Genomic DNA, 17414 nt, shown 5'->3' with positions numbered 1-17414 from the left:
TGAAGGCCTATTCTTCCCCGGATCTTCACGGGTCAAGCTCAAATAGAAACTGGCCTGGGTTTATACTAGATGGAAGAGAATTTCATTTCTATCAGTGTGTAACATTATTGTAGCAGATCCTGGAACAACTAAGGGATGGAACTCTGCACAGGGATTTACAAACAATGAGAACTTGATAGAAGACCATAGAAGATAACATCAAACTTAGAAACTGACCTCATCTGGCTCATTGAAAACAATGAAAGGTCCCTCAAACTCAGGTCTCGGTGTGTACTCGAAGTCCTCCACGTCTTGAGAAACTATCTCCCTGTTACATATTAAATAGCCCTGAAATGCAAACATGGATTCTCTGTATTAGATAGCCCTGAAATACAACCATACAATATCCGTGTTTTAATAAACCAGAAACACATCCAAAGATGCTTAGTAACATGTGGTCCTGAAGACCATCCATAGCTTTTCTCAACATCATACACCCCAGAAACACATGCACAGATGCTCTGTACCAGATGGTGCTGAAGGCCACTCCATAGCTTTTCTCAACATCATACACCCCAGAAACACATGCACAGATGCTCTGTACCAGATGGTCCTGAAGACCATCCATAGCTTTTATCAATATCATAAGCCCCAGAAACACATCCACAGATGCTCAGTACCACATGGTCCTGAAGACCATCCATAGCTTTTCTCAACATCATACACCCCAGAAACACATGCACAGATGCTCTGTACCAGATGGTCCTGAAGACCATCCATAGCTTTTCTCAATATCATAAGCCCCAGAAACACATTCACAGATGCTCATTACCAGATGGTCCTGAAGACCATCCATAGCTTTTCTCAATATCATAAGCCCCAGAAACACATCCACAGATGCTCAGTACCAGATGGTCCTGAAGGCCATCCATAGCTTTTCTCAACATCATAAGCCCCAGAAACACATCCACAGATGCTCAGTACCACATGGTCCTGAAGACTATCCATAGCTTTTCTCAATATCATAAGCCCCAGAAACACATCCACAGATGCTCAGTACCACATGGTCCTGAAGACCATCCATAGCTTTTCTCAATATCATAAGCCCCAGAAACACATCCACAGATGCTCAGTACCAGATGGTCCTGAAGGCCATCCATAGCTTTTCTCAATATCATAAACCCCAGAAACACATCCAAAGATGCTCAGTACCAGATGGTCCTGAAGGCCATCCATAGCTTTTCTCAACATCATAAACCCCAGAAACACATCCACAGATGCTCAGTACCACATGGTCCTGAAGGCCATCCATTGCTTTTCTCAACATCATTCACCCCAGAAACAAATCCACAGATGCTCAGTACCAGATGGTCCTGAAGACCATCCATAGCTTTTCTCAATATCATAAGCCCCAGAAACACATCCACAGATGCTCAGTACCACATGGTCCTGAAGACCATCCATAGCTTTTCTCAACATCATACACCCCAGAAACACATGCACAGATGCTCTGTACCAGATGGTGCTGAAGGCCATCCATAGCTTTTCTCAACATCATACACCCCAGAAACACATGCACAGATGCTCTGTACCAGATGGTCCTGAAGACCATCCATAGCTTTTCTCAATATCATAAGCCCCAGAAACACATCCACAGATGCTCAGTACCACATGGTCCTGAAGACCATCCATAGCTTTTCTCAACATCATACACCCCAGAAACACATGCACAGATGCTCTGTACCAGATGGTCCTGAAGACCATCCATAGCTTTTCTCAATATCATAAGCCCCAGAAACACATTCACAGATGCTCATTACCAGATGGTCCTGAAGACCATCCATAGCTTTTCTCAATATCATAAGCCCCAGAAACACATCCACAGATGCTCAGTACCAGATGGTCCTGAAGGCCATCCATAGCTTTTCTTAACATCATAAGCCCCAGAAACACATCCACAGATGCTCAGTACCAGATGGTCCTGAAGACCATCCATAGCTTTTCTCAATATCATAAGCCCCAGAAACACATCCACAGATGCTCAGTACCACATGGTCCTGAAGATCATCCATAGCTTTTCTCAATATCATAAGCCCCAGAAACACATCCACAGATGCTCAGTACCAGATGGTCCTGAAGGCCATCCATAGCTTTTCTCAACATCATAAACCCCAGAAACACATCCACAGATGCTCAGTACCAGATGGTCCTGAAGGCCATCCATAGCTTTTCTCAACATCATAAACCCCAGAAACACATCCACAGATGCTCAGTAACATGTGGTCCTGAAGGCCATCCATAGCTTTCCTCAACATCATAAACCCCAGAAACACATCCACAGATGCTCAGTACCAGATGGTCCTGAAGGCCATCCATAGCTTTTCTCAATATCATACACCCCAGAAACACATCCACAGATGCTCAGTACCAGATGGTCCTAAAGACCATCCATAGCTTTTCTCAATATCATAAACCCCAGAAACACATCCAAAGATGCTCAGTACCAGATGGTCCTAAAGACCATCCATAGCTTTTCTCAACATCATAAGCCCCAGAAACACATCCACAGATGCTCAGTACCAGATGGTCCTGAAGACCATCCATAGCTTTTCTCAATATCATAAGCCCCAGAAACACATCCACAGATGCTCAGTACCACATGGTCCTGAAGACCATCCATAGCTTTTCTCAATATCATAAGCCCCAGAAACACATCCACAGATGCTCAGTACCAGATGGTCCTGAAGGCCATCCATAGCTTTTCTCAACATCATAAACCCCAGAAACACATCCACAGATGCTCAGTACCAGATGGTCCTGAAGGCCATCCATAGCTTTTCTCAACATCATAAACCCCAGAAACACATCCACAGATGCTCGGTAACATGTGGTCCTGAAGGCCATCCATAGCTTTTCTCAACATCATAAACCCCAGAAACACATCCACAGATGCTCAGTACCAGATGGTCCTGAAGGCCATCCATAGCTTTTCTCAATATCATACACCCAAGAAACACATCCACAGATGCTCAGTACCAGATGGTCCTAAAGACCATCCATAGCTTTTCTCAATATCATAAACCCCAGAAACACATCCACAGATGCTCAGTACCAGATGGTCCTAAAGACCATCCATAGCTTTTCTCAATATCATAAACCCCAGAAACACATCCACAGATGCTCAGTACCAGATGGTCCTAAAGACCATCCATAGCTTTTCTCAATATCATAAACCCCAGAAACACATCCAAAATTCTGCCAGTCATACATACACACCTGCCCATCTATCATATAGGATATCCTCTACTCGTAGCTATCATATAGGATATCACAGATACCTGTCCATCTATCATATAGGATATCACACATACCTCCCCATCTATCATATAGGATATCACACATACCTCCCCATCTATCATATAGGATATCACACATACCTGTCCATCTATCATATAGGATATCACACATACCTCCCCATCTATCATATAGGATATCACACATACCTGTCCATCTATCATATAGGATATCACACATACCTGTCCATCTATCATATAGGATATCACACATACCTGCCCATCTATCATATAGGATATCACAAATACCTCCCCATCTATCATATAGGATATCACACATACCTCCCCATCTATCATATAGGATATCACACATGCCTGCCCATCTATCATATAGGATATCACACATACCTCCCCATCTATCATATAGGATATCACACATACCTCCCCATCTATCATATAGGATATCACACATACCTCCCCATCTATCATGTAGGATATCACACATACCTGTCCATCTATCATATAGGATATCACACATACCTCCCCATCTATCATATAGGATATCACACATACCTCCCCAACTATCATGTAGGATATCACACATACCTGTCCATCTATCATATAGGATATCACACATACCTCCCCATCTATCTTATAGGATATCACACATACCTCCCCATCTATCATATAGGATATCACACATACCTCCCCATCTATCATATAGGATATCACACATGCCTGCCCATCTATCATATAGGATATCACACATACCTCCCCATCTATCATATAGGATATCACACATACCTCCCCATCTATCATGTAGGATATCACATACCTGTCCATCTATCTTATAGGATATCACACATACCTCCCCATCTATCATATAGGATATCACACATGCCTGCCCATCTATCATGTAGGATATCACACATACCTCCCCATCTATCATATAGGATATCACACATACCACCCCATCTATCACATAGGATATCACACATACCTCCCCATCTATCATGTAGGATATCACATACCTGTCCATCTATCATATAGGATATCACACATACCTCCCCATCTATCATATAGGATATCACACATACCTCCCCATCTATCATGTAGGATATCACATACCTGTCCATCTATCATATAGGATATCACACATACCTCCCCATCTATCATATAGGATATCACACATACCTCCCCATCTATCTTATAGGATATCACACATACCTCCCCATCTATCATATAGGATATCACACATACCTCCCCATCTATCATATAGGATATCACACATACCTGACCATCTTTCATGTAGGATATCACACATACCTGCCCATCTATCATATAGGATATCACACATACCTCCCCATCTATCACATAGGATATCATACATACCTCCCCATCTACCATATAGGATATCACACATACCTGCCCATCTATCATATAGGATATCACACATACCTCCCCATCTATCACATAGGATATCATACATACCTCCCCATCTACCATATAGGATATCACACATACCTGCCCATCTATCATATAGGATATCACACATACCTCCCCATCTATCACATAGGATATCATACATACCTCCCCATCTATCATATAGGATATCACACATACCTCCCCATCTATCACATAGGATATCATACATACCTCCCCATCTACCATATAGGATATCACACATACCTGCCCATCTATCATATAGGATATCACACATACCTGTCCATCTATCATATGGGATATCACACATACCTGCCCATCTATCATATAGGATATCATCATAATCTGGTCTATCTGGGCATCAGGGAACTTCAGGGGTAGTTTTGTTGTCTCAATGTCGTACGCAAACACCACTGGATCCTGAAATATTATTAAAAGAATATCATGAGGATGAACAGTTTTGAAGTAATAGGTGAGGTAAAATGGGGTTTATTATTATTATTATTATTATTATAAGATTATTGCACTTATATAGCGACGTGCATGCACGTGTATGTGTGTGCGTGTGGCTGCTTGTACTGAAGCCGATTTATAGTGCTAGCACACTGAGATACCATGCCGCAGTTAAACATGAATACCCCACTCAGACACAGTAAACTGACTCCTAGCCGACCAGTCCTTGTTTTAGCCCCTTTATGCCGAGGGCAAGACAGGGTAACAACAAGTACCATCTTTTTACGTCTTTTGGTATGATGCGGCTGGGGATCGAACCCCGGACCTTCCACTCTCTGGGCGGACGCTCTACCATTAGACAATGGAGGCGGTCCTTTGAAGTAATATGTTGGCACCCTGTAAATAATTGAATCTGGACCAGACAATCCATTGATTAATTATGTGAGGAAAGGTCCACCCCATCGGGGTATGATGACACTATCAACCAGGTCAATCGAGCCTGACCACCCGATCATGACGAACGTCGGGAGGTTTCCGGGGGTCTATTCTAACATGGGATTATCACTTATCTGACTAGTCTGTACTGATTGAGGTGAGGTGAGGTGAGGTGAGGTGAGGTGAGGTGAGGTGAGGTGAGGTGAGGTGAGGTGAGGTGAGGTGAGGTGAGGTGAGGTGAGGTGAGGTGAGGTGAGGTGAAGTGAGGTGAGGTGAGGTGAAATTGGGTTTAACATGTACATCGAGTCCAACATTATTGCACTTATATAGCGACGTGCATGCACGTGTGTGTGTGTGGCTGCTTGTACTAATCCGGATAGTGCTAGCCCGCTGAGATACCATGCCGCAGTTTAACATGAATACCCCACTTAGACGCAGTACACTCACTCTGGGCAGACCCTCTACCACTAGTCCAGGGAGACCTGAAGACCTATTCTACCCCGGATTTTAATGGGTCATTACTTCAACTGCACCAAGTGCTTACCGGTCGGTCAACAAGATCCTCCCGCTGCCGTATCTCGGGGGGCGCGCCCCCTCTCCCCCTCACAGAGTACCAGTGACCCACAAAAATCTTCAAGTCAATGGACACACGGACATGGTAGGGGACGTCATACTCCCTGGAAAGGAAACAAAAGCGAATTGTAAAGACTATTCAAACCTTCGTATACTTTAAGTCATACAGAGAATCTCACCCGAGTGTCTTTTGATATCAAATATATCAACACAAATTGATAAAAGTGAAAACTCTGAGGTTTGTTGAGGGATGATATATTTGATATCAAAAGACACGAGGGTGAGATTCTGTTTATCATCCAACATCATTCTTCCAACTTTTTCAATTTGTAGACAGTAATAAACAGTGTCTTAAGTGTAAAAAGTACTGCTAACAGCTTCAGTAGCAGAGCCATTAGTGATGTCATTTGATTGTGACGTCATGGTAACCAATGATGTCACAATGGTCTGAAAAGCATTGCGATGCAATTTCATTGCAGTGATATCTACAATGTATCGCTTTGATGAGATCAAGCCATATCACCTGTGGGAGGCAATTTTGGATGATAAAGTGTGGTCACATTCTGTGACACATGCAAGGCGATATTACAGTGCGAAGGTACCCAAACAGAGGCCTCTTAGGGCCATTTGTTTATATTTTTTTCTTAAAATCTAAAAAAACTAAGTTGAAATTTCAAGATACTAAGAAACTGATACTGACCTGATGTCAATGTTGCTGCCGAGTAATTGACCTGATGTCAATGTTGCTGTCAAGTAATTGACCTGATGTCAATGTTGCTGCCGCATAACTGACCTGATGTTAATGTTGCTGCCACGTAATTGATCTGATGTCAATGTTGCTGCCGCAAAACTGACCTGATGTCAATGTTGCTGCCACGTAAATGACTTGATGTGAATACTGCTGCCACGTAATTGACCTGACGTGAATATTCCTGCATGAAATTGACCTGATGTCAACATTCCTACCACCTAATTGACCTGATGTGAATATTCCTGCCACGTAATTGACCTGATGTGAATATTCCTGCCACGTAATTGACCTGATGACAATGTTGCTGCCATGTAATTGACCTGATGTCAATATTGCTGCCATGTAATTGACATGATGTGAATATTGCTGCCACATAATTGATCTGATGTGAATTTTGCTGCCACGCAATTGACCTGATGTCCATGTTGCAGCCAGCTAATTGACCTGATGCAATATTGCTGTCACGTAATTGACCAGATGTCAATGTTGCTGCAACATAATTGACCTGATCTCAATGTTGCTGCCACGTCATTGACCTGATGTCAATGTTGCTGCCACATAATTGATCTGATGTGAATTTTGCTGCCACGCAATTGACCTGATGTCAATGTTGCTGCCAGCTAATTGACCTGATGCAATATTCTGTCACGTCATTGACCTCATGTCAATGTTGCTGCAACTTTTGACCTGATGTCAATGTTGCTGCCGAAAAATTGACCTGATGTCAATGTTGCTGTCACGTAATTGACCTGATGTCAATGTTGCTACCACGTAATTGATGTGATGTGAATATTGCTGCCATGTAATTGACCTTATGTCAATATTCCTGTCACGTAATTGACCTGATGTCAATGTTGCTGCCACATAATTGACCTGATGTCAATGTTGCTGCCAAGTAATTGACCTGATGTCAATGTTGCTGCCACGTAATTGATCTGACGTCAATGTTGCTGCCAAAAAATTGACCTGATGTCAATATTGCTGCCCCATAACTTACCTGATGTCAATGTTGCTGCCACGTAATTGATGTGATGTGAAAATTGCTGCCACGTTATTGAACTGATGTCAATGTTGCTGCCATGTAATTGACCTGATGTCAATGTTGCTGCAACATAATTGACCTGATGTCAATGTTGCTGCCACGTAATTGATGTGATGTGAATATTGCTGCCATGTAATTGACCTCTTGTCAATGTTGCTGTCACGTAATTGACCTGATGTGAATATTGCTCCCACGTAATTGACCTCATGTCAATGTTGCTCCCAGCTAATTGACCTGATGTCAATGTTGCTGCCACGTAATTGATGTGATGTGAATATTCCTGCCACGTAATTGACCTGATGACAATGTTGCTGCCATGTAATTGACCTGATGTCAATATTGCTGCCATGTAATTGACATGATGTGAATATTGCTGCCACATAATTGATCTGATGTGAATTTTCCTGCCACGCAATTGACCTGATGTCAATGTTGCAGCCAGCTAATTGACCTGATGCAATATTGCTGTCACGTAATTGACCAGATGTCAATGTTGCTGCAACATAATTGACCTGATCTCAATGTTGCTGCCACGTAATTGACCTGATGTCAATGTTGCTGCCACGTAATTGATCTGATGTGAATTTTGCTGCCACGCAATTGACCTGATGTCAATGTTGCTGCCAGCTAATTGACCTGATGCAATATTCTGTCACGTCATTGACCTCATGTCAATGTTGCTGCAACTTATTGACCTGATGTCAATGTTGCTGCCACATAATTGACCTGATGTCAATGTTGCTGTCACGTAATTGACCTGATGTCAATGTTGCTACCACGTAATTGATGTGATGTGAATATTGCTGCCATGTAATTGACCTTATGTCAATATTCCTGTCACGTAATTGACCTGATGTCAATGTTGCTGCCACATAATTGACCTGATGTCAATGTTGCTGCCAAGTAATTGACCTGATGTCAATGTTGCTGCCACGTAATTGATCTGACGTCAATGTTGCAGCCAAAAAATTGACCTGATGTCAATATTGCTGCCCCATAACTTACCTGATGTCAATGTTGCTGCCACGTAATTGATGTGATGTGAAAATTGCTGCCACGTAATTGACATGATGTCAATGTTGCTGCCATGTAATTGACCTGATGTCAATGTTGCTGCAACATAATTGACCTGATGTCAATGTTGCTGCCACGTAATTGATGTGATGTGAATATTGCTGCCATGTAATTGACCTCTTGTCAATGTTGCTGTCACGTAATTGACCTGATGTGAATATTGCTCCCACGTAATTGACCTCATGTCAATGTTGCTCCCAGCTAATTGACCTGATGTCAATGTTGCTGCCATGTAATTGATGTGATGTGAATATTCCTGCCACGTAATTGACCTGATGACAATGTTGCTGCCATGTAATTGACCTGATGTCAAGATTGCTGCCATGTAATTGACATGATGTGAATATTGCTGCCACATAATTGATCTGATGTGAATTTTGCTGCCACGCAATTGACCTGATGTCAATGTTGCAGCCAGCTAATTGACCTGATGCAATATTGCTGTCACGTAATTGACCAGATGTCAATGTTGCTGCAACATAATTGACCTGATCTCAATGTTGCTGCCACGTAATTGACCTGATGTCAATGTTGCTGCCACGTAATTGATCTGATGTGAATTTTGCTGCCACGCAATTGACCTGATGTCAATGTTGCTGCCAGCTAATTGACCTGATGCAATATTCTGTCACGTCATTGACCTCATGTCAATGTTGCTGCAACTTATTGACCTGATGTCAATGTTGCTGCCACATAATTGACCTGATGTCAATGTTGCTGTCACGTAATTGACCTGATGTCAATGTTGCTACCACGTAATTGATGTGATGTGAATATTGCTGCCATGTTATTGACCTTATGTCAATATTCCTGTCACGTAATTGACCAGATGTCAATGTTGCTGCCACATAATTGACCTGATGTCAATGTTGCTGCCAAGTAATTGACCTGATGTCAATGTTGCTGCCACGTAATTGATCTGACGTCAATGTTGCTGCCAAAAAATTGACCTGATGTCAATATTGCTGCCCCATAACTTACCTGATGTCAATGTTGCTGCCACGTAATTGATGTGATGTGAAAATTGCTGCCACGTAATTGACCTGATGTCAATGTTGCTGCCATGTAATTGACCTGATGTCAATGTTGCTGCAACATAATTGACCTGATGTCAATGTTGCTGCCACGTAATTGATGTGATGTGAATATTTCTGCCATGTAATTGACCGCTTGTCAATGTTGCTGTCACGTAATTGACCTGATGTGAATATTGCTCCCACGTAATTGACCTCATGTCAATGTTGCTCCCAGCTAATTGACCTGATGTCAATATTGCTGCCACGTAATTGATGTGATGTGAATATTCCTGCCACGTAATTGACCTGATGACAATGTTGCTGCCATGTAATTGACCTGATGTCAATGTTGCTGCCGCGTAATTGATGTGATGTGAATATTGCTGCCACGTAATTGACCAGATGTTAATATTCCTGTCACGTAATTGACCTGATGTCAATGTTGCTGCCACGTAATTGACCTGATGTCAATGTTGCTGCCACATAATTGACCTGATGTCAATATTGCTGTCACGTAATTGACTTCATGTCAATGTTGCTGCCAGCTAATTGACCTCATGTCAATGTTGCTGCCACGTAATTGTCCTGTCAATATTGCTGTCCCGTAATTGACCTGATGTGAATATTGCTCCCACGTAATTGACCTGATGTCAATGTTGCTGCCAGCTAATTGACCTCATGTCAATGTTGCAGCCACTTAATTGACGTGATGTCACTATTCCTGCCACGTAGTTGACCTTATGTCAATGTTGCTGTCACGTAAGTGACCTGATGTCAATGTTGCTGCCACGTAATTAACCTGATGTCATTGTTGCTGCCATGTAATTGACCTGATGTCAATGTTGCTGTCATGTAATTGACCTGATGTCAATGTTGCTGCCACGTTATTGATGTGGTGTGAATATTCCTGCCACGTAATTGACCTGATGTCAATGTTGCTGTCACGTAATTGATGTGATGTCAATGTTGCTGTCACGTAATTGACCTGATGTCAATGTTGCTGTCACGTGATTGACCTCATGTCAATGTTGCTGTCAGCTAATTGACCTTATGTCAATGTTGCTCTCACGGAATTGACCTGATGTCAATGTTGCTGTCACGTAATTGTCCTGTCAAATTAGTGCTGTCACGTAATTGACCTGATGTGAATATTGCGGCAACGTAATTGACCTGATGTCAATGTTGCTGCCACGTAATTGATGTGATGTGAACATTGCTGCCACGTTATTGACCTGATGTCAATGTTGCTGCCACGTAATTGACCTGATGTCAATGTTGCTGCCAAGTTATCGACCTGATGTCAATGTTGCTGCCACGTAATTGACCTGATGTCAATATTGCTGTCACATAATTGACCTGACGTGAATATTCCTGCATGAAATTGACCTGATGTCAACGTTGCTGCCACGTAATTGTCCTGTCAATGTTGCTGTCACATAATTGACCTGATGTGAATATTGCTCCCACGTAATTGACCTGATGTCAATGTTGCTGCCAGCTAATTGACCTGATGTCGATGTTGCTGCCACGTAATTGATGTGATGTCAATGTTGCTGTCATGTTATTGACCTGATGTGAATATTGCTGCCACGTAATTGACCTGATGTCAATGTTGCTGCCACGTAGTTGATGTAATGTCAATGTTGCAGCCAGCTAATAGACCTGATGTCAATTTTCCTGCCACGTAATTGACGTGATGTCAATGCATTTGTCAAGTAATTGACCTGATGTCAATATTGCTGCCACGTAATTACCCTGATGTCAATGTTGCTGCCATGTAATTGACCTGATGTCAATGTTCCTGCCACATGATCGACCTGATGTCAATGTTGCTGTCACCAAATTGACCTGTTGCCAATATTGCTGCCACCTAACTGATCTCATGACAATGTAGCTGCCATAAATTTGACCTGAGGTCAATGTTGCTGCTACAAAATTGACCTGATATCAATGTTGCTACCACGAAATTGACCTGATCTCAATGTTGCTGGCATGTAATTGACCTGATGTCAATGAGACCATGTAACTGACCTGATCTTTATAGCAAGGTCACGATACACATCACTATACACATATTCACATCAAATCATGAGGAAACTTCTTGACAATCAGCATATTAGAGCATGTTTAAAAGGAAAAGCTAGCTGTAGACACATGTTCATAGCGGCTGTATCTAGTCGTGAGCTTGGGACGCTAATTACAACACATTTTGACAAAATTGCTAGGGGTGTCATTAAATGAGTAGTTAAAAGTAGAGACCCAAAACTTCGCACACCTTGGACGCCTTGAAAGTATATACAATAATTCATATACACGCAACTCAATGTAACACCAAAGCTAGTAGTATTAAAACACATGAATATGTTATACATACCTTGCTGAGAATTGTAAACAATTTGACTACCTTGGCAGGCAAACAATTGCAACACAATTCAAAATGGCGGCAAAAAAGACAGAGTCTTTTGACCCCTAATTAATTCACATAAAACTACACAACATGGTGAAAGTAATATGAAAAGAATACATGATCACCCTTCGCAGATCAATTTTAGAATTGTAGACAAAAACTGAAGGTATAAATTAATCCAAAAGGAGAGCTCGGCTGGGACACGTTCTTGTTGTAGTGCGACAAGCAGTGATGTGAAGAAGATGACCTTGGGTGTCATCAAGGTCACGGGACAAGGCGGTGGTCAGTGAAAGTGGGACTTTAGCACAACTACTTTATTTCTTCACCCAGGACCATCGCTGTTACGCTGTCCCTTCTAGTTGTCATAAGGTAAGAAGTGAATGCATTAAGAAGTAATGCAGGATAAGTAAAAAATATATATACAAGAAAGTATTGATATTGATACAGAAAAAAACTATCATATTGTCGCTGGAAAACTAACCATTCATTGGTGCATTGTTTCACCCTACCACGATTAAAACTGACCTGATGTCAATGTAGTCACGAAACTGACCTGATGTCAATGTAGTCACGAAATTGACCTGATGTCAATGTAGTCACAAATCTGATCTGATGTCAATGTAGACACAAAACTGACCTGATGTCAATGTAGTCATGAAACTGACCTGATGTCAATATAGTCACGAAACTGACCTGATGTCAATGTAGTCACGAAACTGACCTGATGTCAATGTAGTCATGAAACTGACCTGATGTCAATGTAGTCACGAAACTGACCTGATGTCAATGTAGTCATGAAACTGACCTGATGTCAATGTAGACACGAAACTGACCTGATGTCGATGTAGTCACGAAACTGACCTGATGTCAATGTAGTCACGAAACTGACCTGATGTCAATGTAGACACGAAACTGACCTGATGTCAATGTTGTCACGAAACTGACCTGATGTAAATGTAGTCACGAAACTGACCTGATGTCAATGTAGACACAAAACTGACCTGATGTCAATGTAGTCATGAAACTGACCTGATGTCAATGTAGTCACGAAACTGACCTTATGTAAATGTAGTCACGAAACTGACCTGATGTCAATGTAGTCACGAAACTGACCTGATGTCAATGTAGTCACGAAACTGACCTGATGTCAATGTAGTCACGAAACTGACCAGATGTCAATGTTTCTAATAGGAAACTGACCTGATGTCAATGATGTTGTCCATCTGGTCTGCTATCTTCTTGGAGACACCATCTTCTCCTGTCAAGTGGCTGAAAATACACAAACCACACTCAGCCGGGTATGCATTCTACACCTACACTTAAAGGTACAGGAGAGGAGAATAATCCTCCATACCTCAGCAGGACTGAGGTGCTAAGGACTTCTGAAGGGGACAAAATAGTTTTGCGACAGTTCATCAACACATACTGATTTCTCTGAAAGGAGACCAACAATGTGCCATTTGTACCCTTGACACATTTCTTTTCTGTACATTCACAGCGTTCCCGAGGCTTTTGAAACTGCCAGTCCTTGTGGACTTGTGGACAGGCAACTCTAAAAATTACCACTCCCTATTTATTTTTGCAAGTCCCAACTTTCAACAAAATTATGGATGAAAATTATTTAGTTTTAATTCTTTCTGCATCATGTTCAGTGCAAAGATGTCATCGCTGAAGTAACTTAGGGGCGGTAACCTGATGCGGTCAGGTAGCCTAGTGGTTAAAGCGTTCTCTCGTCACGCTGAAGTCCCGGGTTCGATTCCCGACATGGGTACAATGTGTGAAGCCCATTTCTGGTGTCCCCAGCTGTGATATTGCTGGAATATTGTTAAAAGCGGCGTAAAACCATATTCACTCACTCTGAAGTCATTTAGTTAGATCTATATGTCATTCACACAAACTTCAGTCACAATTTTCTCTTCTTTTTTTTTCAATATTCTGAGACGAAGTCGCTACAAATGGATATTTAACCTAGACAAGGGGAAACCCTGATGGGAACAGACAAGCTGACTTTGTTAAAAAAAAAAAGTATTTACCTTAATATCACCGATGTTTTGTTCAATAACAAAGAGGAGAATCAAACCCAGGCATTGTGTGTGACAAGGGAACACCTCAACAACTGGGCTACGTCCTCTCCCCCTAGGGGATATGAGTGAGTGAGTATGGTTTTACGCTGCTTTTAGCAATATTCCAGCTATATCACGGCGGAGGACACCAGAAATGGGCTTCACACATTGTACCCATGTCGGGAATCGAACCCGGGTCTTCGGAGTGACGAGCGAACGCTTTAACCACTAGGCTACCCAACCGCCTCCCAGGGGATATGAAATACTGGGACCATGAAGTCTAATACAGGGCTCCAGATAACTTTTTCAGCAATTGAGTTTTTACTGTAGGGTTTCTATTTTAATTGGGTTATTATATTTTTCATTGGGTAACCAATATTTTTTCACTCATCTATTAATCACTCTATTGGGTTTCTCCCAAAATTAGTGAACATTTTAAGATTTTAAAAAGAAATATGAAAAATAATGTTTTAGATGTATATTACTGTTTTAAATAGGCTTGACCCGGAAAGTAAATTTGCTCGTAATTGTGTTTCGGAAATTGGTGTCGTTGTATGCATGCTGAAAAAGCTTCATTGGGAATTTACGCGACCTGTTTTTATACATTTGAGTTTTTCATTAAATGCATGCGTTTCTGTACACAGGTTAATTAAAAGTAATTGGGTTTTGAGAATTTGGGGGTGTATTTTACGGAAATACGCTGCTTATCTGTAGCTCTGCTAATAGCTCACCTGGTCAGCATGGCAGTGTAGGCTTCATTCTGCTTCTCTCTCTCCTTGTTCTTCCTGACGGCAGGAAAGATCTCCCTCTTAACTTTCATGAGATCCTCGACACTGAGGAAGGAGAGCTTGAGGTACTTCCGCTTCAACCCCACCAGGTGATTATGCTGAAACAGTAGCCAACATACTGACTGACTGGGATTTACCCAATCTCATTAAAATCAGATCTTAGTTCTCGCTGACGCTTAACAAAGATCTGAGGACATCCCATTACGGGTCACGTCATATCGACCTTTCGCAAACTCTGACCGACCAATAGAATTACTGAGCAAGAAGTCGACATTAGCCAATCAGAATGCAGCTTTCTCGTGCTTTACAGCACTTATTTCGACTATGCTTCGAAACAAATTCTCGCTTACAAATTTGAAACTCAAACATTCTCGAATGGCTAATATATGATCTAGATTGTATAGATTCAGTCATTAAGCTGGTGAATATCGCTCGGAATACCCCGTTTTAAAGTTTAAAGTTCAAGGCTGCAGGATGAGAAATCACATTCCAACTGTCACTTTCATGATCTGGTAAGCAACGCTCTGATTGGTTGGATGAAAGGTCGTTCTGACGTGACCCCTAATTGGATGTCCTCAGATCTTTGTTTAGCGGTAGGGAGAACTAAGATCTGATTTTAATGAGATTGGGATTTGCCAGGGGTATTAATTTTGGGGGTCCGAGGGACTGAAAGCCGTATTTGCTGACCCCTACATCTTTTAAAACAAAGACATGATGTATTAGACCTGTTACTCAAGACCCTGCACAAAATCAATTCTGTAAAATATCGTTATGCTGGGAGGAAGCTTTTTCTACTTTCTCCTCAGTCATAATTTTCAAGGCAAAGCACTGTAAACCACACTGACGTTTGGTTTAGTGCCATTTTCAACAATATTTCAATGCATGTTAGCTTGATGTGGGAGAACGCCCAAAGTAATGTAGGATGCATCTTCCCGAAGCAAGAGAGTCCAGTAGCCTTTTTATCAAAGTCTTGTTTCCACCCTTGCCACATCAAGCCCACTTTCCTGTGCTAAATATAATTGGACTATCACACATATCGATAGTCCAATCAGAGGACGTTTCACAAAATCAACATCCCCGACTGGTACACCTTCGTATGCAAGTGAATTACCGCTGCATGTTTTTGTTGACACAGATGTTTTTTCATCTTTAAAGCCCCCAACAATTCCCTATGTTTTTGTGCCAGGGATTAAATCGCGAATGCCATCTTTGTCAAGCGATACAAGATAAGAACAGCGATCTGATTGGATATCACGTTATCATTACAGGGGGCACAACTCGAGATCTACAGGAGGTGGCGCCAGGGTCGTGCCAAGAAAAGTGGCCTTGATGTGACAAGGGTAGAACCTTGGCTTTGATATAGGCTAGTGGACACGCTTGCCTCCGGAAGATGTGCAGGGCGTTGACCTCTCTGGTTATCGAACAAGGGTGAGGTGCTAGCAAACAAAGAGGTGAGGTGAGGTGAGGTGAAATGGGGTTTAACGTCGCATCCAAGATTATTGCACTTATATAGCGATGTGCATGCACGTGTGTGGCTGCTTGTACTAGTCCGGACTGATGCCGATTTATAGTGCTAGCTCACTGAGATACCATGCTGCAGTTTAACATGAATACCCAATTCAGACACAGTATACTGACTCCGAGCCGACCAGTCCTTGTTTTAGCCCCTTAATGCCGAGCGCCAGACAGGGTAACAACAAGTACCATCTTTTAACGTCTTTTGGTATGACGCGGTCGGGGATCGAACCCCAGACCTTCTGCTCCCTGGGCGGACACTCTACCAATAGACCACGGAGGCGGTTAACAAACAAAGAATCACAATCCGAATGAATCTTAAATTATGGCACGCTAAGGTACGCAATTCTGAATAGCAATTTCACAACAATCAGATTTACCAAGTCAAGATCTTCTTTCACAACACTTTCAATAGTGGCAATTTTCCCGGAGAACTTTCGTGTCAGAAATGAAGCCACCTCTCGCTCACAGTCCTGCTTTGTGGCCACGTAGAAGTAGGCCTTGAAAGGCAATGTCACCTAAAAAAACAAAAAAACGTCGCTCAAAAATTGGTAATCTGAGAAAATTTCAAATATTTAATGT

General features: G+C 42.0%; 1 protein-coding gene across 2 annotated transcripts in view; it reads right to left on the bottom strand.

Annotated features, from left to right (window-relative positions):
* Window positions 1-17414, bottom strand: part of LOC124148924 (DNA polymerase epsilon catalytic subunit A-like) — a 98181-nt gene that overhangs the window by 74541 nt on the left and 6226 nt on the right. The window contains exons 4-9 of one of the 2 annotated variants that reach the window (XM_048398521.1): window positions 17213-17350; window positions 15261-15415; window positions 13667-13735; window positions 6148-6280; window positions 5028-5135; window positions 217-327 (exon numbers count right to left, since the gene is read on the bottom strand). In XM_048398521.1, coding sequence (XP_048254478.1) covers window positions 217-327; window positions 5028-5135; window positions 6148-6280; window positions 13667-13735; window positions 15261-15415; window positions 17213-17350 — 714 coding nt within the window. Of the gene's footprint in view, window positions 1-216; window positions 328-3255; window positions 3273-5027; window positions 5136-6147; window positions 6281-13666; window positions 13736-15260; window positions 15416-17212; window positions 17351-17414 lie in introns of those variants that run through there. The other variant, XM_048398522.1, reaches the window with a different exon arrangement.

Source organism: Haliotis rufescens, unplaced genomic scaffold (genome assembly GCF_023055435.1).
Source record: "Haliotis rufescens isolate VD_foot unplaced genomic scaffold, xgHalRufe1.0.p SCAF_18, whole genome shotgun sequence".
In the NCBI taxonomy this organism is placed as follows: Eukaryota; Metazoa; Mollusca; class Gastropoda; order Lepetellida; family Haliotidae; genus Haliotis; species Haliotis rufescens.
Note: the sequence above shows the minus strand (reverse complement) of the source record. Positions and strands in the feature narration are given on the sequence as shown.